Below are 20,192 nucleotides of genomic sequence, written 5' to 3'. Positions count from 1 at the left end.
GTAAACGCATGGCCCGCATATTTCAATAGGGTCATTTCAATATTGCATCTTTCTTTTTGTAAACAATATCCCGGATGTTTATAAAATTAAAGTTTAACCTTTTGTGTATTGATTTTCCCTTGAAAATATCGTCTGCTAAATTGAGAAGGTGTTTATACTCCCAATCGCAGGTGTGATATCCCATTGTGACGTAATAAGACCACGAGCTAAGTACTGTATGGAATTTCCCCCAAATTCATTCATGCGTAAATCATTAAATATATTACGTCAGTTCAGTTTACCATTAAAATCAATTGAGATTATATTTATTTAAAGGTAATATTTTGTTTACAAACAAAAGAAACAATAAGTAAATGAGAAAATGATGGGTAAATTTTCTGTGAAGCTTATATAATGTCCATCATAGTTTTGGCTGTAAAATAGGTCATGTGCAAGCGTTTTGTTTGATCTAGATCTTTTTATTCATACCGGAAAATCATTTATCGGCTTTTTTTTTTGTAAACAATTTTATGAGGGGGTAATAAAGTTAAACAGACACCTTGGACTGGATCTCTCAGCTGGATGACATCGGATATTCCTGACATATTTCTGTGTATTAATACACAAGAACATAAATTGTCGGCTTTTTAATCCAGATGGGTCTTTTTTATGATAGGGGTAATAAAAATTAGATCGATCCCAGCATTTTATTACCCTTTGATTTAATGCAATTATGACATTTCAAAGAAATGTTACAAATCCATCTTGAAAATACATTCACAGCTGAAATAAAATAATTTAATATTTCATCATTGACACCATTTATTAGATAATTTAATTATCTGTAAAAAATGAATTCACATAAAAAAGATTTGGACACAATTATTTGGAGTAACATTGATTTTAAGGTCATACTGCTGTATTCATTTTCTCATTTACAAATATCCAGAAAAGTACCTATGCAGATAAGGACTGCTTATCAGTAAGATGGCTATTGACTGGGAGGTGTAATCTGGCCACTTGTCTATGTGCTAAAGGGTTAAATATCAAATCTAAGAACGGCATCACCATAAGGAGAATTGTCATTTCTTGGTTTAATAAACTTTTTATTATGATATTTACAGTAAAAGTTGGATATATTTGTCGTATTTTTTGTTATGAGAATTACACATGAGTCTTTTTCGATGATCTTCGTTGGAAGCTGTTTCGACAAATTTCGTGTAGCCTTTTCCCAACGTACACCTCAAGTTTCCCTTTGTATTGCATTTCTGTCTGTGGGTACTGTCACTTTCTTTCTGCGTGAGGCCAGTCTTGACCTTTCCTTGTGACCAAACGAATGCTCACTGAACACTTCTTTTGTTTTGTTGTATCGCTGCCATTTGTTTGGGTTGGCTGTTTTGATATCCTGCATTCATTTCGTTTAGGTTTCTGAAGGGAAAGACTTTCTTATTCGTGTCTTTGGTCTAAAAGACAAAAATACATTCCATATGATGTATCGAAAATTGGAAAACATCGATTGACACGCATTGATGAGCAGATTTTATCACAGATAATGATTTAACAATTCAACTATAAACATGTTAAACATCAATTTATCACAGAAAACAAATCTTTAATGATGGTAACCTTACAATGTGTAAGCAGAAAAATCCAATGTAGAAAAACAGTAGTCTCGATGTGAATTTTAATAATTTTATCATTTTAAATTACCGTATTTTCTGGACTATAAGACGGGGAAATTGGGCCCCGATTTTTACCCCAAAAGTAGGGGACCCGTCTTATAAGCGAGTCGATAAAATATTAAAAAAAGATTCAAGTCAAAATCAGTAAAATTTTACATAGGGTATTCGTCTATCCAGTATATCGTCTGCTAATACAAGTATGGGGCAATTTACTTAAGTAAACAACAACACGAAATCTCTTCACCGCGCGTGCTCTGACGTCACACAGTGTACCGTTATATCTGCATTTTTTCTCATGGAGCGTGTCAGTATAATTAGATTGACAGATATATCAAATCAATAAATTGGAATCTTAATATGATGTAGGTATCTAACTGTCAATTTGATTAAGCAAACAAATGACAATGCGAATATGAATCCTTTATGTTCGTCGCCAATCAAGGGACAATATTGCCTAAAGCATTATTGCTAAACAAACACCTATTCATGCCTCGGCTTTTCACAGTTATGTTATTGAAGCCATTTATTTTGCCGAAGAACTTCATTGGTGTCTTTAAAAAAAAATAAACTAAAACAAACATATGTTGTTATTGATTAATTATTACAATTCCGATAAGTAACGACCTGCAAACTTAAACGCGTAACCATGTACTCATTTTTAACCTACCTCCAAATAGAGAGCTCGCAGTTGACCGCCATTTTCTTTGAGTAAAACAAAAACAGTTACCGCGAAAGTCGATAATTGTCCGTTGAGCTTGAACATTTTTACACATTAGGAAGAATTTTAGCATTTTAGATTTGCTTAAAAATTGACCCCGTCTTATAAGCGAGTCGAAACAAAAAGCACCAGATTTCATGGGCAAAGTTAGGGGGCCGTCTTATAAGCGAATCGCCTTATAGTCGAGAAAATACGGTAATAATTCTATCATTTTAAATTATGTTATAACTATATAAAAAGAACAGTGGTATTGAAAAATATCAGTTGACTTTTATGAGAACCTTAGTTTGGCTTGAACACTAAAACTAATTCAAAGAATCTTCAGTCCAGACGGCAACCTAAAGATGGAACTGCAACCTTAGTGCCAAAAAAGCTTCGCTAAAGCATCGCAAAACGATGCTAAAAGCGCCGCAAAACAATGCTAAAAGCGCCGCAAAACGATGCGGTATTGGCCAAAAAACGAAGCTTTAGCGAAGCTTTCAATTTGTTAAAAGCGCAGCTTTTTGGACATAAAAGCGCAGCTCTTCGCAAAAGCTGGGTTTATTTGTTCGCAATAGCTGTTTTTTTGTTTGAAATAGCAAAGCTTTGTGCGGTATTGGCCAAAAAGCGCAGCTATTCGCAAAAGCTGTGCTTTTTGCTTGAAATAGCGAAGCTTTGTGCGGTATTGGCCAAAAAGCGCAGCTATTCGCAAAAGCTGCGCTTTTTGCTTGAAATAGCGAAGCTTTGTGCGGTATTGGCCAAAAAGCACAGCTTTTGCAAATAGCTGCGCTTTTTGATTGAAATAGCGAAGCTTTTGTGGAGCTTTGTGCGGAATTGGCCAAAAAGCGCAGCTATTTGCAAAAGCTGCACTTTTTGCTTGAAAAAGCGAAGCTTTTGCGAAGCTTTGTGCGGTATTGGCTTGAAAAAGTGCAGCTATTCGCAAAAGCTGCGCTTTTTCAGGCCAATACCGCACAAAGCTTCGCTATTTCAAGCAAAAAGCGCAGCTTTTGCAAATACCGGTGCTTTTTGGGCCAATACAGCAGAAAGCTTCGCAAAAAGCTCTTCGCAAAAGCTACGCTTTTTTGGCCAATACTGCAGAAAGCTTCGCAAAAGCTGCGCTTTTTGTGGCAAAAAAACGCAGCTCTTCTCAAAGCTGCTTTTTTTCCTCCAACCCTCTAATACTATAGGGGATAAAAAGCCTCAGACTGGTGTAAAAAAAAAAATTAATAAAATATATATCATATATACATCCATGCCAAGTTTATCACTAGTTCCCACATGATATGAATAAATATCCCATTGATACCTGTGTATAAACTTCCCCAATAAAGAATAAAAACAAAACATTATGACCTTTTATTGCTGTATTAAAATGTGAAATTGTTAAATATCAATTCTTTTTCACTGATACTATAGTCTCTATTTAACCACATGGAAGCATATTCTAAATGTTTGAAATCAATATTTATACTTAATATTGTTTATTTTTGTTTAGATCTTCTAATTATTTACACCATTAGTTGGTGTAGAGGCATACCTTTCAGTATGATACCTATATTGTAAACTATTTTTTTAAACTGTCAACTACATAGTAAAATGTTAGGTTCCTAACAGCTCTGTTTATTACACAGTGTGAACTACCAGATTGTTAATTAATACTTGACATAATTGATCAATCCAATTTTCAATATCTGGTAGGCCATCTGGCAGATGGCAGTTTTATTACCCCTTGTAAAACAACACTGATTCTTATCAGATGTACATTAAATGGAAAAACATTCTGCAAATTTTGATAGATATTCTGTTAATCCAAGAGTAAAAACAAGAAATCAATGAGTTTTAAAACTATATCTTAGACTTATAGATTTCATTATATTTTTATGAGCTGGATATCATTTTGAAATATAAGTCCAACATGTTTAAGAAAATAGTCACTGAGGTTATTAAGTAATTAATAAACAACTAAAATAAGTATAAGATCAGAATATTATAAGAACTCACCAGTATTGCATGTCATCTTTTACAAAACATCAAATGATTGGATTGTCATTCCAAATCATAGTCCATGTTCATCTGATCTTATGATAGTTATATCATAAATTTAATATCATTAATTTATCCCTTTAATCATCTTTGGTTGTTATTTGTGTAAATTCATTAATTCCTTTAAAAACATCCAACCCTTCTTGCTGAAATCCCAACAAAATGGCCGCCCCTATTTCAAATTTGGTTCTGAGATTCTGATTGGTTGTTGTACAAATATGGCTTATCATGGGAATGGCTTATGAACAGAGCATTAAGATCTATGATGATAACATGTATAGAAATTGAATTAATATGAATTCTGTGAATATTCAGTTGAATGCAATTAATAACTGTTTATTTTGTAAGTGTATTATTTTGCATAATATTATAAAATTATGATTTATTGCACTGATTTATTAAAAATATCCTTTATATATTTTTATTTTATTTAGAATCATTAATTGATAATTCATTTACTAATTTATTTATTCATTCCTTCATTTAATTAGTTATTCAAATTTTCATTCATTCATTCGTACGTTCTTTCGTTCGTTAGTTCGTTCATTCGTTCATTCATTCAATCAGTAATCAATCAACCAACCAATCAATCAACCCACCAGTTAATCAATCAATACATCAGTAAATCAATCAAACATTCACATTCATTATCATTCATTCATCATTCATTAATTTGTGCAATCAATCAATCAATCATTCATTCATCTATGTATTATTTTATTTTTGGATTCAACCCTTTTTTTTCCATATTTCATTCATTCATCAAGTGATTGAATACTTCATTCAATCAGGAATAGAATGTATGAATTTGATGAATGACTGAATTTTTTTTTTTTTTATGTTATTGTAGATTTACACATGGATAAACTAAAACAATTAAATTACTGCTGATAAAAGAAATTCTTAACTTGAACATGAATTATTATAATTGAGATGAAATGCAGAATTTTTTAAAAGAAAAAATTCTTCAGCTAAGAAAAAGCACTTATTATTTATATAATACACTTAAAACGCAAAAAAAGTGCACCTACAAAGCAAAAGATCCAAAAAAATTAGCTTCGTCTTCTCTTTTAAAGCTTCGTCTTTGGTTGAAAAGCTTCGTCTTTTCCAATAAATGGCCATCTCCAAAGACGAAGCTTTTTATGCATAAGACGAAGCTTATATGTTAAAGATGAAGCTTTTGTTTAAGGAAAATATGGCTTAAACAAAAGACGAAGCTATTTTTTCAAAAGACGAAGGTTTAGCGAAGCTTTTTTACTAAAAACGAACCTTTCATGAAAAAAACGCAGCTTTTGCAAAGCTTTTGAGTAAAGCACAGCACTGCGCTTTTTATGAAGCTTCGTTTTTATTTGGCACGGGTAAATCTCTTCAAAAATCGGAGCTGCAACCTATCATTTTCTTTTCGTGCTCATATCTTTTAAAATCATTAAAATATTCGTTCCCAAATGCATGTGCCTGTTTTGTTTAAACAAAACTTTAAGTGTTTTATGCGATTTTCCTAAAAAATTTCGGCTTGAGTTGAGCGTTTTGGTGACGCCATCTTGCACTGAAACCTACCATTTGGTCACGTGGATTCCCCGCCGTGTAATAAGATTGATACAAATGACGTCATAGTCCCGACACGCCTTCTGACTGACAGTCAACCGTTGCAATCGCAGCAAACTGTGTATTGTCGAAAATGATGATTGTTTTGATAAGGCTTGTCGCTGCACGGATTAAAGCATGTCGGCATAATTAACGCTTGTCTGTAATTAGCCTTGCCAGCGGAAGGCACGCAGGCTATAAAGGCCTGGCGGAAACCCTGCCCTCAGATAAGTATTAAAACACATGGTAAAGTGCGAACAAACAACCATACGGTTCTTTCTATTGATGTTTTTCTAATGACAGACAGCGGGTGCTTTTCACACCTTCGCATATTTGATAGTGACAATAATGCTACTTTGCGTTATGCACATTCTTTTATTAATATTTTAAAACAGTAACATGCAACAAAATGTTTTGTAAAATATTGAAACATTAAAATCATGAACAACGATTAATTGATATTTACCTCCTTTCCCGATTTTCCGTTGCCGTTATAACTCAATCCAGTTAAAGTGCTGACTCACATCGAGTTTTTGTGAGTAGCGTAACTTTCGTAAAAAAGTAAACACTCGTGTTTGTTTTCAATTTATTTCTCAATAATTCATTTTAAAGTAAACATTCAATATATTTCTCGGTGTGCTAACTTGCGTGATTTTACCTTGGTCAGTTGTTCTCTTCGGTGGACACAGTATCGGTACTTACCATTACCGTGTTCGTCTCCGGTCCGACATTTTCGGCCTAAAATGGACTTGTGAAAAACTGATAAAATCCTAATAGCATAGAAAGGACGCAGGCAATTTTTAGAAAACAATAATCTGGGGTAAAAAAGTGCATACTATGTATAGTATAATACGGTAACTTGGTTAATTTAGTAAGTTTGATGGTTGAGTACCATTGCATAAAGTCTCAATGCAATACATCAAGTAGTTGCTGAGATATTAACCTATGTGTGCATACATGCAAAGCCTTAACCAGAATTTCTACGTCAAATAATAAAAGGTCATTATTTGCATTAAATGCAAACTAGAGTTATATTACTTGATTAATTAAGTAGGTTGGATGGTTGAATAACATTGTATAAAGTCTTAATGCAATACATCAAGTAGTTGCTGAAATATCAACCTATGTGTGCTTACATGCAAAACCTCAACCAGAATTTCTAAGTCATATAATAAAGGCCAATTATTTGCATTAAATTCAAATAAGTGTTATCTTACTTCATTAATTTAGTAGATAAGATAGTTGGAAATACATGTCTAAAGTTTCTATACAATACATGATGTATTTACTGAATAATGACTTAAAGGTGCTTACATGCAAAACCTTAACCAAGGTGTGACGATGACGCGGACGCTTGGGTGAGTATAGCTCTCCTTATTCTTCGAATAGTCAAGCTAAAAAAGTACGTCAAAAGAGGTGGGGCCAGCTTTGGCCCAAGGGCATAATTTCAACTGTTTTGCTAGACGGTATTCATATGATGCTCCACAACAAATATCAAAAGTATGAGCCTTGTGGTTTGAAACAAGAAGATTTTGAAAATATTTCTTATATAAGTCTCTAGGAAACTTGTGACCCCCTGGGCAGTGCCTGTTTTGACCCCAGGGGCATAATTTGAACAACCATGGTAGCGGACCACTAAATTATGCCTTATTCAAAATAGCAAGTGTCTGCATAGCTGGTTCAGACGAAAATATTTTCAAACATTCCCAATTTAAGTATACCAAACCTGTGAACCCCAGGGGCGTGGCCAGTAATGACCCCAGGGGCATAATTGAAACAAACATTCACAACCAATTGTGTTTAGATGAATGTATGAACGACAGACACTTGGGCCAATAGAGCTTAAAATGGCCTTTGGCCTTTCAACAAGAACAAAATCAACCTCGGAACCAAAAAGCAAGTTGTCTCCGTTTAATCCTAGACTTAACACTACATGTAAACTTGGCTAAAAATAAACTTCCCTCATGTAGGCTAAAATAAGACTTAGCTAAAAATAGCATTTTTTTAATACTTTCAAGGCCCATAATCTAGGCATATATAGGTGGATCTGGTTTTGGAAAGGAACCAAGCTCTGATGGATATCTAAATACTGTACAAGTTTCATCAGATACAATCAAAACTGAAGACTGTATCGTGTTTACAAGCAATTGTTTACAGACGCACTGACGCACGCACTGAAGCACATACGACGTACACATTACCATTGCATAATAACAGGCTCTGGGGGATGCTTTGAAAAGGCAAGCACATTTGAAATATACTAACTTGACATTGTCTGAGTCATCTTTAATCCTTGACCTCTTGATGACCTTCTGGATGGCCTTCTGACATAGTTCAGTGTCAGACTTGTGTAAAACTAGCAGTAGGGTTTGAAGAACTGGACTAGCTTTGCTGTCTGTTATGTAAACTGAAATGTACAAATATTGTGTGAAAGTGCTTTTAAAACATTTATCCAAATTGCTTGTGCAAACTTTCTCTGAATTATTGACTGATTCAGGCTGTAAACTACTTTGCAGGCCTCTGCAGATGGAAGTGACCTCAAAAATGTATATTAACTCTAAAATTGACATTGCACAATCCAATTATCATAAAAGCACTCATATAAATACATTTAAACAGAACTAACTGTTATAATGATAATATTCTACTACTTTTTCACACTGACAGCTAAATATATATGCATAACTTAAGTATTTTGAGTGCTAAACAATTAAAAAATAAAATAATTCAAGATTGTAATAACTAATTTACATGTTCACAACCTGTTGGTATGACTGCAACAAGAGCTAAGCGAATATGCAAATTTATGTGCTTTAGCCCTACATTGCTCCAATGGAGTATTGTCATAATGTTGTAGTGGTTAAGGTCATCCAAGCACATTATTGATAATTGATTTCAAAACTGTACACATGGTCCAAAGTTCATTGCTGGAGCTTCAAAAATGATAAAGTAGGTCAAAAGGTCACAGTGTAGGTCATCCAAGGACAATTTAGATATATTTGTTTTCAAAACTGTACACATGGTCCTAACTTTACTGCTGTAGCTTTCAAAATAAGAACGTAGGTCATCCAAGGACAACGTTGATATTTGTTTTTAAAACTATACACATGGTCCAAATTTTATTGCTGTAGCTTCAAAAAAACTTATTTACATGTTTACAAGCTTTTGGTTTGATTGCAACACGAGCTAAGGTGAATATGTAAATATATTTGCAATAGCCTCACATAACTTCAATCTTAAATCATGTGATTAAGATAAAAAAAACAATATTTACCACCAAAATTTTCCAATTTAAACAAAGTTTTGTACATGGACTTCAGCTGCTTCTTAAATACAACAGGCACATCAAAATCAAGAAAGGCGATATCTACCTTTTGTGCATCTGGAAAAAAGACAAAAAGGATAAAAATTAAACTTTGAACTAGAGAGACCATTCATTTTTGGTTACCCATTAAATTCATGCATGGCATACCTTTTTCAAATGCTTTTAATGAAAGGAACATCATCAGTTTAATTACTTTTCAAAACAAGAGCTAGCGTAGGACAGCGTGCTCGACTATAGGCTGCTTTGTCTTAGAAATAAAGGTAATATGAATGTAATATGTGTCTAAAAATAAATGCAAACAAGAAACCCCTCAATGCAAAAAAAACAAGATTTTAATGATTGACAGAAGAACTTCAGCCTTTGTTGTGAAATCAAGTTTCAATTCTTTTTCTATTGTAGTAACAGTGACCATGACCCTATGGGCCCCAAACACAATCCCATGGAAGTCCTCCATAAACTCTTCGTACATACCAAGTTTGGTCACATTATATGTCAACCCTAACTTAAGTTATTCAGTACCAAACAGTTATCAATTTTTAGTAGCAGTGACCATGACCATATTGGGCCCAAAGCGCAATCCCATACAAGGGCTCCATAAACTCTTCCTATACACCAAGTTTGGTCACAATATGTCAAACCTAACTTTAATTATTCACTACTAACCATTTTTCTATTTTAAGCAAGAGTGACCTTGACCTTGACCATGATACTAGGGGCAATAAATGCAATCCCATGAAAGGTTTCCGTAAAATCTTCCTACATACCAAGTTTGGTCACTTTATATCAAACCTAACTTAAAATATTTGATACCATATAAGTTAGTTTGGCGTCAGACCCCTGGAACGAGAATGCACATTACTCTAATAACCAGGTTTCCCTTTGTAAAAACCTGTTAAAATATAAAAATGTGCCTGTCAAAAGCAATAAAAACAAGTAAGAAACTAGAACTCCGCGAGCCAGATGTGTTGCCTGACGAATTATTTACTGTCGACATTATAGCTGTTAGATTGGCATTTTATTTATTTATAGACAATGATGATGCCATTTAACTTTCAAGTGAAGGTGGCATTTGAACTGAAGGTAACAACGTTAAGCCAGGAGCAAGCAATTGGTTAAATAAGCAAAAATGAGCACAATAAATACTGAAATCAATGACATTATTGACATGGCTTGAAAATTAACAAAGGGCAATAACTCAAAACATATAGATGCAAGAGTTACAGTTTTTGTGCACTGCACTTGCCCTTAATGAGATCTATCTAGTTATGAAGTTTCAAGTTGATACCTCTTACATTCTTCAAGATATGCCCCGGACAAAACTTTAACCATGAATATTAACAAGTGCAATCACTCTAAAGCTAATTAAGCAAGAGTTACTGCTATTGTGCACTGCACTTACCCTCCATGAGATCTATCTACATATAAAGTTTCAAGTTGATAACTCTTATATTCTACAAGATATGCCCAAACAAAACTTTAAGCATGAAAATAAGCAAAGGTCAATAACTCTAAAAATATGGAAGCAAGAGTAACAGTTCTTGTGCACTGCACTTGTCCTCAATTAGATCTATCTACATATGAATTTATAAGTTGATACCACTAATAGTTTACGAGATATGCCCGGGACAAGTGAAAAACGGGACGAGGACGCCACCGACAAAAGTAACCCCTATATGTTGCCTAGTCAGGCGACACAAAAATCAATCAAGAGCCATATAATCTGTATTTAGGGTTAATATCGAGTTATGTTACCTAATTTGAAAATGGTCGTCAATAATTGTGTAAAGTATTAAGTAAATTGAATGAAGGGTATAGAAGTTATTAGTAAAATTCCAAACTTGCCCTAAAACTTTAAACTAAGTTCCAAAGTCATTCAGGGGCCATCATTTGTATTGAGGATAACATGTAGTTATGTAACCTCATTGTGTGATGGTCCTCAACAAATGTGTCAAGTATTAAGTCGATTGAATGAAGGGTATTGGAGCTTTAAGTGAAAAGGCCAACTTGCCCTTAAACTTGAACCGGACACGAACATCGAAGCTGGAGTGAGTATTAAAGCCTCCTTATTCTGCGAATAGTCAAGCTAAAAAGGATGGTAGACAAAATTTTAATGTTTTTCTTATCAAATGATTTCAGACATCTGTTATCACCTTTGTTATATTTCTTTCCATAATCTCTGGACTGTCTGCTTTTCAAAACTTTCTCTCCTACATATGTTCCCCCGAGAAACTGTAGCAATGCTCTTAACACATGGGAAACATGGACATCTCTCAAACTGTCCTCTACATTACTCAGAACTTCCCCACACAGATGTAATAACTTATTAATCAACTGCAGTTCATCAGAACCATCTTCACATTTCTCATCATCCAATTTTTTAATTTTGTCACTAACCAATTTAGGAGTTACTAACAGAATTTTTTGAACAACATGACTAGCACATCTGTCTTTGCAAATACTCATCCAGTCTGTTGAAAATACATCAACAAGAGACCTTATGTTGGAGCATGAAGCAAAAACAAGAAGACTTTCAATGATTGCACTTGTTTCAGGGTTTCTGCACACGTCCAGTGCTTCTCCTGTCAACTGGCTGAACACATTGTCAATCACATGACCTGAAACAAAATTAGATATGGATAAACATAAAACTACTGGTAAGTTTCAAAAATATATCATGCCTGAACCTTGTCTAAGCTTCTCTGTCAGCTCTAAACATTTGTGTCAGAATTCTGGAAATGCAAGTTATTTATGTATATAGTTATTTTTATCGAAAACACCTTGTAAATTTTGAAAGATTAAGTATGTAGAGCAAAAATAAAATAAATCTGGCCAAAATAAAAATTATGTATGGTTACCTGACCATATAGCCCCCATAACCACCAAGTGGCAGGGTAGAAAACATTATATGAAGAAAAGTAAAATAATCAGTATAAAAATAATAAAAGGGTTATAGTTTAAAAAATACCACAAACAAAATAAGGCAATAATTCAAAAAATACCAAACACAAAATAATTTTTCTTTTAACAGTTGAAATCAATACCTCAAAAACAAAGTTATAGAGAGAAGTAAAAACTAGAAACGCCTCAATGAAACAAAAAAAGGTCAAAACCTATATGGGCTATCAGAAATTATATCCAATTAATGGTACGAGTTAGTACCAGCCTTTATCTTTACTAGATGTAACAGCAAAATACTCTAGTTTAGTATCTTATGTGTTTAGTTTCCATCAATTCTAATTTAAGTCTTTGGGCGAAAACCATTATCTATTTTTAGAAACCCTGTGACCTTTACCTTGACCCTACCGCCCTATAAAGGAATCCCGAGCTAGCTCTTTACAAAAGCTACCTACACACCAACTTTCATTACTATCTATCAATTTTTACTGAAATTATTGGGCTGAAACAATTTTTCTATTTCTAGTAACAGTGACCTTGACCTCCCCCCCTTTAAAAACAATCAAAAGCTTTCTCTTTAAATAAGACCAAATAAACAAGAGGCCCAAAAGGGCCTATGCTCTACTGGCATGGCTTTTGTGGTCATATCAATCCAGAGCATGTATGTATGGGCAAAAGGCAACAGACATATACTTTATGTTTTGTGTTTGGGTTACCAGAAAACGTAGCACGTTCAACATCTGAGCCCAGAAAGTATTGTAAGCAGATTAGTTGCATGAACTATTTTAATATGTGCCAAGTAAAAGTCATCTGACAAAAAAAAAATGCTTTCAAAACTGTACTCATAGTAAAAATTTCTGTAGTTTTAGAAGTTAAAAAAAGTTGGTCAAAAGGTCAAAGTCAAGGGCATCCTAGGACAACATTGATCAATTTGAACAAACATTCACAATCAATTGTGCTGAGATGGATGCACCAACACACAAAAAGATTTTCAAACCTTTCCAGATTTATGTTTACCAAACCTGTGAACCCTGGGTGTGGCCAGTAATGACACCAGGTGCATAACTTATACATTCACAACCAATTTTGTTAAGATGAATGTGCAAACTACAGAACTTAAAGCTAAAAAATGGCCTTTGGGCTTTCAACAAGAACAAGGCAGAGTAATTCACAAAATCAGCTGCAGAAGCAAAAAGCAAATTGTCTCTTAAAATCCTAGACTTGCAAATTGTCTCCCTTAACTCTAGACCTGAATTTACATGTACATGTAAACTTGGCTAAAAATAGAATTCGCTCATGCAGACCTGGCTAAAAATAGAAAGCATTTCTTTAAAACTTTCATGGCCTATAATCTAGGCATTTATGGACGGATCTGGCTGGTTTTCGAAAGGAACCGAGCTCTAATGGATATCTATATACTGTACAAGTTTCATTGAGATACAATCAAAACTGAAGACTGTATCGTGTTCACAACCAATTGTTTACAGACACACGACTGCATGGACGCATGAACTTTCATGGCCTATAATCTAGGCATTTATGGACGGATCTGGCTGGTTTTCGAAAGGAACCGAGCTCTAATGGATATCTATATACTGTACAAGTTTCATCGAGATACAATCAAAACTGAAGACTGTATCGTGTTCACAAGCAATTGTTACAGACGCACGGACGCACGACCGCACTGACGCACGGATGCACATACTACGTACACATTACCATCGCATAAGCTCTTCTGGCCTTTGGCCAGTAGAGCTAAAAAATAGGTGTGTTTCAGGTAACACTGCCAAAAAAATAGGGTATGTAGGTCGGAATATTTTTTTTATATTTTTTTTATATATATTGATTTCAGTAACTGTTGACTCAGAAAGTAACAAAAAAAAGTCATCAATTTTCAGGTTTATCAGTAGTTTTTAAACATGTTCCATGCTTCAAAGGAAACATTCTTATTTTTCTGGTTAAATACTTTGACAATGATGGTTGGATTTCAACCAAGTTATGGTACACCACTCTGCTATTATTTAAGACTTTCCAGGAACGGTTTTACTTTTCTTTATGCACCCTTTTGCTTTCAATCACCCTCTTTAGAATGCAAACCTCCCTGTAACATAATTACATGAAGAGTGGGACGGCAAATTTACCATATAAGCCATCAGCCAAGGAAACCTCAATGCTGTCAAGAGGACCTGGGGGTTCAGGTTTGAAGAACAAGGTTACATGCAGGTTTTATTGCCGAAATTGCACACTTAAGTCTGACATTATCAATCCGAAAGTCAGTATCTGACACATTTGTATCTGACAAGAAAATATAGTTCAAAAATTGAAATATACCTGCCACACAAGCACAAACTACCCGTAATTCCTCTTAGAGTTCGGACAATCTAAAAATTTGGACATCCATTATTATTTTCAATAAAGGGCCCTAACTCCTAAATGATTAAAGCGATTTCCATGGCTATCGAAATTGATCAAGGTATTATGGTCACAAACATGTGTTAAAAGTTTGGTGAGGATTGGACAAACAGTTTTCAAGAATTAGATCGGAAACAATCTTCGGGACGTATTTTTCAAGTCTTTTTTTGCAAATAAAGGGCCGTAACTCCTAAATGACAAAAGCGATTTCCATGGCTATCGAACTTGATCAAGATATTATGGTCACAATCATGTATGTAAAGTTTGGTGAGGATTGGACACATACTTTTCAAGAATTAGATTGGAAACATATATTTTTGAAGTATTTTTGGCAAAAAAGGGCCGTAACTCCTAAATGACTAAAGCGATTTCCATGACTATCGAACTTGATCAAGATATTATGGTCACAAACATGTGTTTAAAGTTTGGTGAGGATTGGACAAACGGTTTTCAAGAATTAGATCGGAAACAATCTTCGGGACGTACGTACGTACAGACAGACAGACAGACAGACGTACGTACGGACAAGGGCAACCCTATATGCCGCCACTTTGTGGGGGCATAAAAATAATTTATTTTAGGTACCTAATTTTCGTACACCCAAAGGACATCGATTGTAACTTTTACAGTTACTAAATCTCACAAACAAAAATTATTGATCTTTATCGTTACAATGCCTGGCTAGATTACCTAACCATATACATCACTACATTAGTTACTACCCATCCTAAACGATTTATTGCCTGTTGAAAAGGATGTGTGATATATTTAATGGAAGATTAAAGAAACAACAAGGGCAATCAAGAGATTAAGAAAACACAGACATGACATGTTTGTAAAACTTTATGAAGCAATAATCGTACAGTAATACAGGTAACTATTTAATGTGATGAATTAAAGTTAGAAATTCAATACTTAAGTTACAATCGAAAACACCACCCAGACACATTAATCCTGCATAACAATATCCATGTTCTCCATGAGATCCTTGTGGGTATAACTGAGAGTTATGTGACGTCACACAATGTGACTGTTTGATCTGAAGCCGATAAAGGTGTTTATTCATTTCAATGCATGTATAAAATGGTGTTGAATTGGATTTTAATTAACTTGATAAAGGAGTTAGACTTATATGCATAATAACCATTGATAACTACGGATAAATTAATAAGTGGTAAAATGCAGACATGAAGAAAAAAGGCAGGTTTACCATACATGTAGATAAAATGTAAAAATGGTTATTTTCTATGAATTCGGAGAGCGAAAAATTAATTATTTTAAGGTGTCCGAACTCTAAGGTGAAGTACGGTAAATACATTTTGAAATCCAACTCTAATATTGTCAACTTTACGTACATACATTTCGTAACAAATGCTTTTCGTACCCAAATCACATTTTTATCAAGGAAAAAATAGGTTAGGGTCGGCGGGAAAAAATAGGGTCAGTCAGGTAACCTGAAACAGACCTATTTTTTTATTTGGCCTAAGCTTCAAACACCAAATTTCATCCCTATCCATCAATTCTTACCTAGGTAATTAGGCAGAAACCATTTTTCTATCTTTAGTAACAGTTATATAGATCTTGACCCCGACCCCTTCAAACACAATCAAAAGCTTGCTCTTCACATAAGCTAATTACACACCAACTTTCATCACTATCCAATTCAATTCTTACTTAAGCTCTTACATGGGTGGAAACCATTTTTCTTTTTCTTAAGTAATATTGACCTTGACTTTGATCCCATCCCCTTCAACAGTAATCCAAAGCTAGCTCTTTACATAAGCCACTTACACCCCAAAATCCTCGGATTTGCATAAATCTAAAAAATGGCCCTTGCAAACCTAAATCCACTGATCCATAGAAAATTCTTATACCTGCCAACCTGCTTACCAAGTTTGAGGTCTGTAGTCACCAGCGTTCATCAGTTAATAATAATAAACAGATTTTCGTGTCAAGGTCACCATGACTTTGACCTTTGACCCACTGACCTCAAAATCAATATTGTTCATTTACTGGTCATGACCAACCAGCCTTCCTAGTTTGAGGACCTTGGGCCCAAGCTTTCTTCAGCAATTGATATAAAATGGAATTTCAGCTCATGGTCAATTCAAAACCACTGTATTTTCTCCTACCAAAAAATCATAAAACAGCCCATGCACACAGTTCAATGTGAGGGACCAGGGACATAAATCTTGGTAGGCAGTATAGAAAATGTCAAACAGTCGTGACAAAAATTAGAGTGGATGGTCATGTCAAAAATACTGAGAGCTTCCAGCTCCCATTCAAATGAATATGATGATGACACACAAGAGGCCCTAAAACACAAATATGTGCTTATACAGGGTTCATACAGCCACACTTGCCAAAAAAATCAATGAGTTTTCAAGGAGATTTCAAGGGCCTTTATTTGATTTTCAAGGGTTATCTAAAATAACAAATATTAACACCCATTTTCGGAGACTATCATAAAAAGCAAGCTACCTAAATAACACATATTTGTGACATATTAACAATCAGTGTCAAACATTTAGCTGTCCTTTTAATAAGGTTTTTAAAGAAACAAGGAAATTCAGGACTACTTCTGAAAATACAGCACTTTCCAAGCAGTTTGCAAGGCAAGATAAAATTCAAGTAGATTTAAGGAGTTATTTTTTCAAATTTAAGGACTTTTCATCCAGCAGCCTAAAATTCAAGTGGTTTTCAAGTCTATGTGAACCCTGTTATAGTTTTTTGTCTGCACATTAATCATGCTCAAAAGAATTACCGTATTAAACTATGTATAGGATGCTAGCATAAATAGGACGCAGACAAAAAATGGTGAGGAAACAGGTAAAAAAAACACTAATTTATGTTTGTTTTTTGTTTATTTCATGTAAATTTATACATTAGACACTGCGCACGAAAAGTAATTGTAGCACAAATAATAGCACAGGTAATAAACAACTGTTTTATTCTGTCATCCTGGTGACGCTTTTCTCTAAGTCCTCAAATTCGCCTTCGTCGTCGTCTGATGATGTATCGTAAACAGCAATGATATAAATGTTATGGTATGCGTGAATGTTCTCAAAATGTCAACACCCTTAGCTAAGTATTAAAAACACGTGGTCAAGTGCGAACAAACAACCATACCATTGTAATAGTTTGTTCTATTGATGTTTTTGAAATGAAAGACAGCACTGAGGTGTTTTCCACACATTTGAAACTGATAGCAAGATTGTAACCGTGTATTTAATAACAGAAAGCGCAAAAATAATGATTGGTGAATTCTAACAGATTTACTGTGTTTTATGCTCATTTCTTTCAAATTAAACTCCTTCATAAGAACTATTGTTTTCGACATTTATTGGAATATTAAACAAGAGATGTTTGTCAAACATTATGCCCCCCCCCCCTGAGCGCCATGTTGTCAGGATTATATGGACAATTGAATGAAATATGCATGGACCGAAATGACAGCCGATTTGTTGCTGTTTTAAGATTATGACCATTAAGCTCGATTCGGGCCGCAACATAACTCGGCAGCTGCATTTTGTTTCGACGCCATTTTTTGCAGTGTTCATTCGTTTTGAAAGTGTTGTTTTTCGAAAAGTGACTGGATTACTGGGATTATTTACACACAATACCTATTGGGTAATCAATTAATTACCTATGCAGTCCTACTTTAACCATTATTTGTTTTGATAACTAATTTAAGCCTGAAAATTTTGTAAACATGTTCTTGATAAAATGTACAGCATCTTCAGCATCAGATAAAAAAATATTTGAAATTTCTTTGTTCATTGCATAAGACATAGTGGAATCATGTCCATATAAGTCGTATGTTCTGAATAAAATCGACAGAAATAACTAAAAGTTCGGAGGAGTTAGTCGTTTTAGACATAATTTAGTGCTTTTAATAGTCAAAACAACTGCAGAAAAAACTATTTGGTAAACACATCAGCTTGCCAGGAAAAGACAACTCAGCAGAAAATATGTAAGTTATATGACTTTTGTGGTTTATTTCTTGTTTTGGTATTTGTATGCAGCTACATTATATATTCTAAAATATGTTTTTGTGCAAAAGTTTGCATCGTTGACCAACTTTCGGTCAGAAACCAGGTCGCTCAGCCTTCATTGTTATGATGCGGGCCCTGAAAGCGCATATGTAAAACAAAAAACCGGGCATTAACGGCACGTGAATTTACTGAATAATGACCGTTTTCTACCGAAAACGCCAGGGTTTTTGCGTTTTAATACACCACGATAACGGACCGAAAACACACATTGTATGCAAAAATACGTATTCATAATATTCTTGACCTTGAAAAGATAGAAAATAAACATATAAATAAGGAACTATTTTATCTGTGCATTTATTGTCGTATACAATTAGGTTACGATAGCTGTTCTAATTTACCCACCGTTGAGAACAACGAGAGAAAGAAAAGAGAAAATGCTCTTGAATAATCAATTTATTTTAGCAGAAATGTAGATTTAAATGAATGTAAATATAAGTATTAAAATTCGACATGTTGCATTTTATCGGGGTATGGTAAGCAATGGCGCAGTTCAAAATGTTGGTGGAGTCCTTCGGACTCCACCCATTTTGAGCAGCCCCATTGCATACCATACCCCGTTAAATGCAACATGTCGAATTTTAATCCTTAATTGAATATCTTAAACGTTATCTTATCTGAAATGCCAAGGGTATCACAATTCCTCGACTGTTTTCTTAAAATTCAAAAAAGAAAAGCTAAAAGTATAATTGTCCCATTATATGATACATTTTCAATACAAAGTAAATCTAACTGTTTATATTTCTGATCACGAGGTTCATTGCACTCCCAGATGTCATTTCAGCAACAGTATCTTCCAAATTCTTAACAGTTTCATCAAAGCATGATGCCATTGGCTGGATAGTGTATTGACATTGAAGCACCACACCATCACCATGTAACTTCATTTTGCTCTGGCCATTGACATGTACTTGGTACTGGATCACCACATGTTTCAGCATTCACAGTTCCTCTCACCATAAAATTGGAAATAAAACACCCTTTTAGTAAAACACTTCATACTGTGTCAATGAATTGTATGTAAATGTACTTGTATGTGGTGATTAAACTCATCTAAGTTTTTAAGAAATTAAGTAAAAAGAAAACACTAAATAACTTAGAAGATACTCACTGATGATTTCTAACTAACATGAGCTACAAATTTGCAACCACAAGTTCTACCCCTCTTAACTTCGAATTTCGAGGTTTGCCCCTGCAAACCCACAACCTCATGGCCATCAGTTGCTTCTACTATTAAGTATAAGATCTAGCAACATTTAAAATTTAATGAACAAGTTTACTATAACATAAATTTATATACTGAACCAATGGCTTAGTAATGTTCTGTAAACTTCAGGCCATGATTTCTATCATTTAATTTTCAGACAAGTATTTTTGGTTCAAACTTCTTAATGCTGCACTCTCACAGATTGAACGTTTTGACAACTTTTCTTATTTCTTATTTTTTGTCTTGGAACGAGCCAATTTTTCCGAAAAACCCTGGAAATTAGTGATATAAGACTGCTGACAAAAAATCAGAT

General features: G+C 34.2%; 1 protein-coding gene across 3 annotated transcripts in view; it reads right to left on the bottom strand.

The window, feature by feature from the left end:
- The window catches only part of LOC128242268 (nucleolar protein 9-like), a 104,852-nt gene that overhangs the window by 81,304 nt on the left and 3,356 nt on the right, over positions 1-20,192 (bottom strand). For all 3 annotated transcript variants that reach the window (XR_008262568.1, XM_052959360.1, XM_052959359.1), the window contains exons 2-4: positions 11,461-11,925; positions 9,260-9,367; positions 8,251-8,392 (exon numbers count right to left, since the gene is read on the bottom strand). Coding sequence is in view for 2 of the 3 variants with exons in the window: in XM_052959360.1 (XP_052815320.1) it covers positions 8,251-8,392; positions 9,260-9,367; positions 11,461-11,925 (715 nt within the window). In the remaining variant the exon portion in view is untranslated. The remainder of the gene's footprint in view (positions 1-8,250; positions 8,393-9,259; positions 9,368-11,460; positions 11,926-20,192) is intronic.

Source organism: Mya arenaria, chromosome 8, assembly GCF_026914265.1.
Source record: "Mya arenaria isolate MELC-2E11 chromosome 8, ASM2691426v1".
In the NCBI taxonomy this organism is placed as follows: Eukaryota; Metazoa; Mollusca; class Bivalvia; order Myida; family Myidae; genus Mya; species Mya arenaria.
The sequence above is the reverse complement of the archived record's forward strand: the minus strand, read 5'-3'. Positions and strand labels throughout refer to the sequence as shown.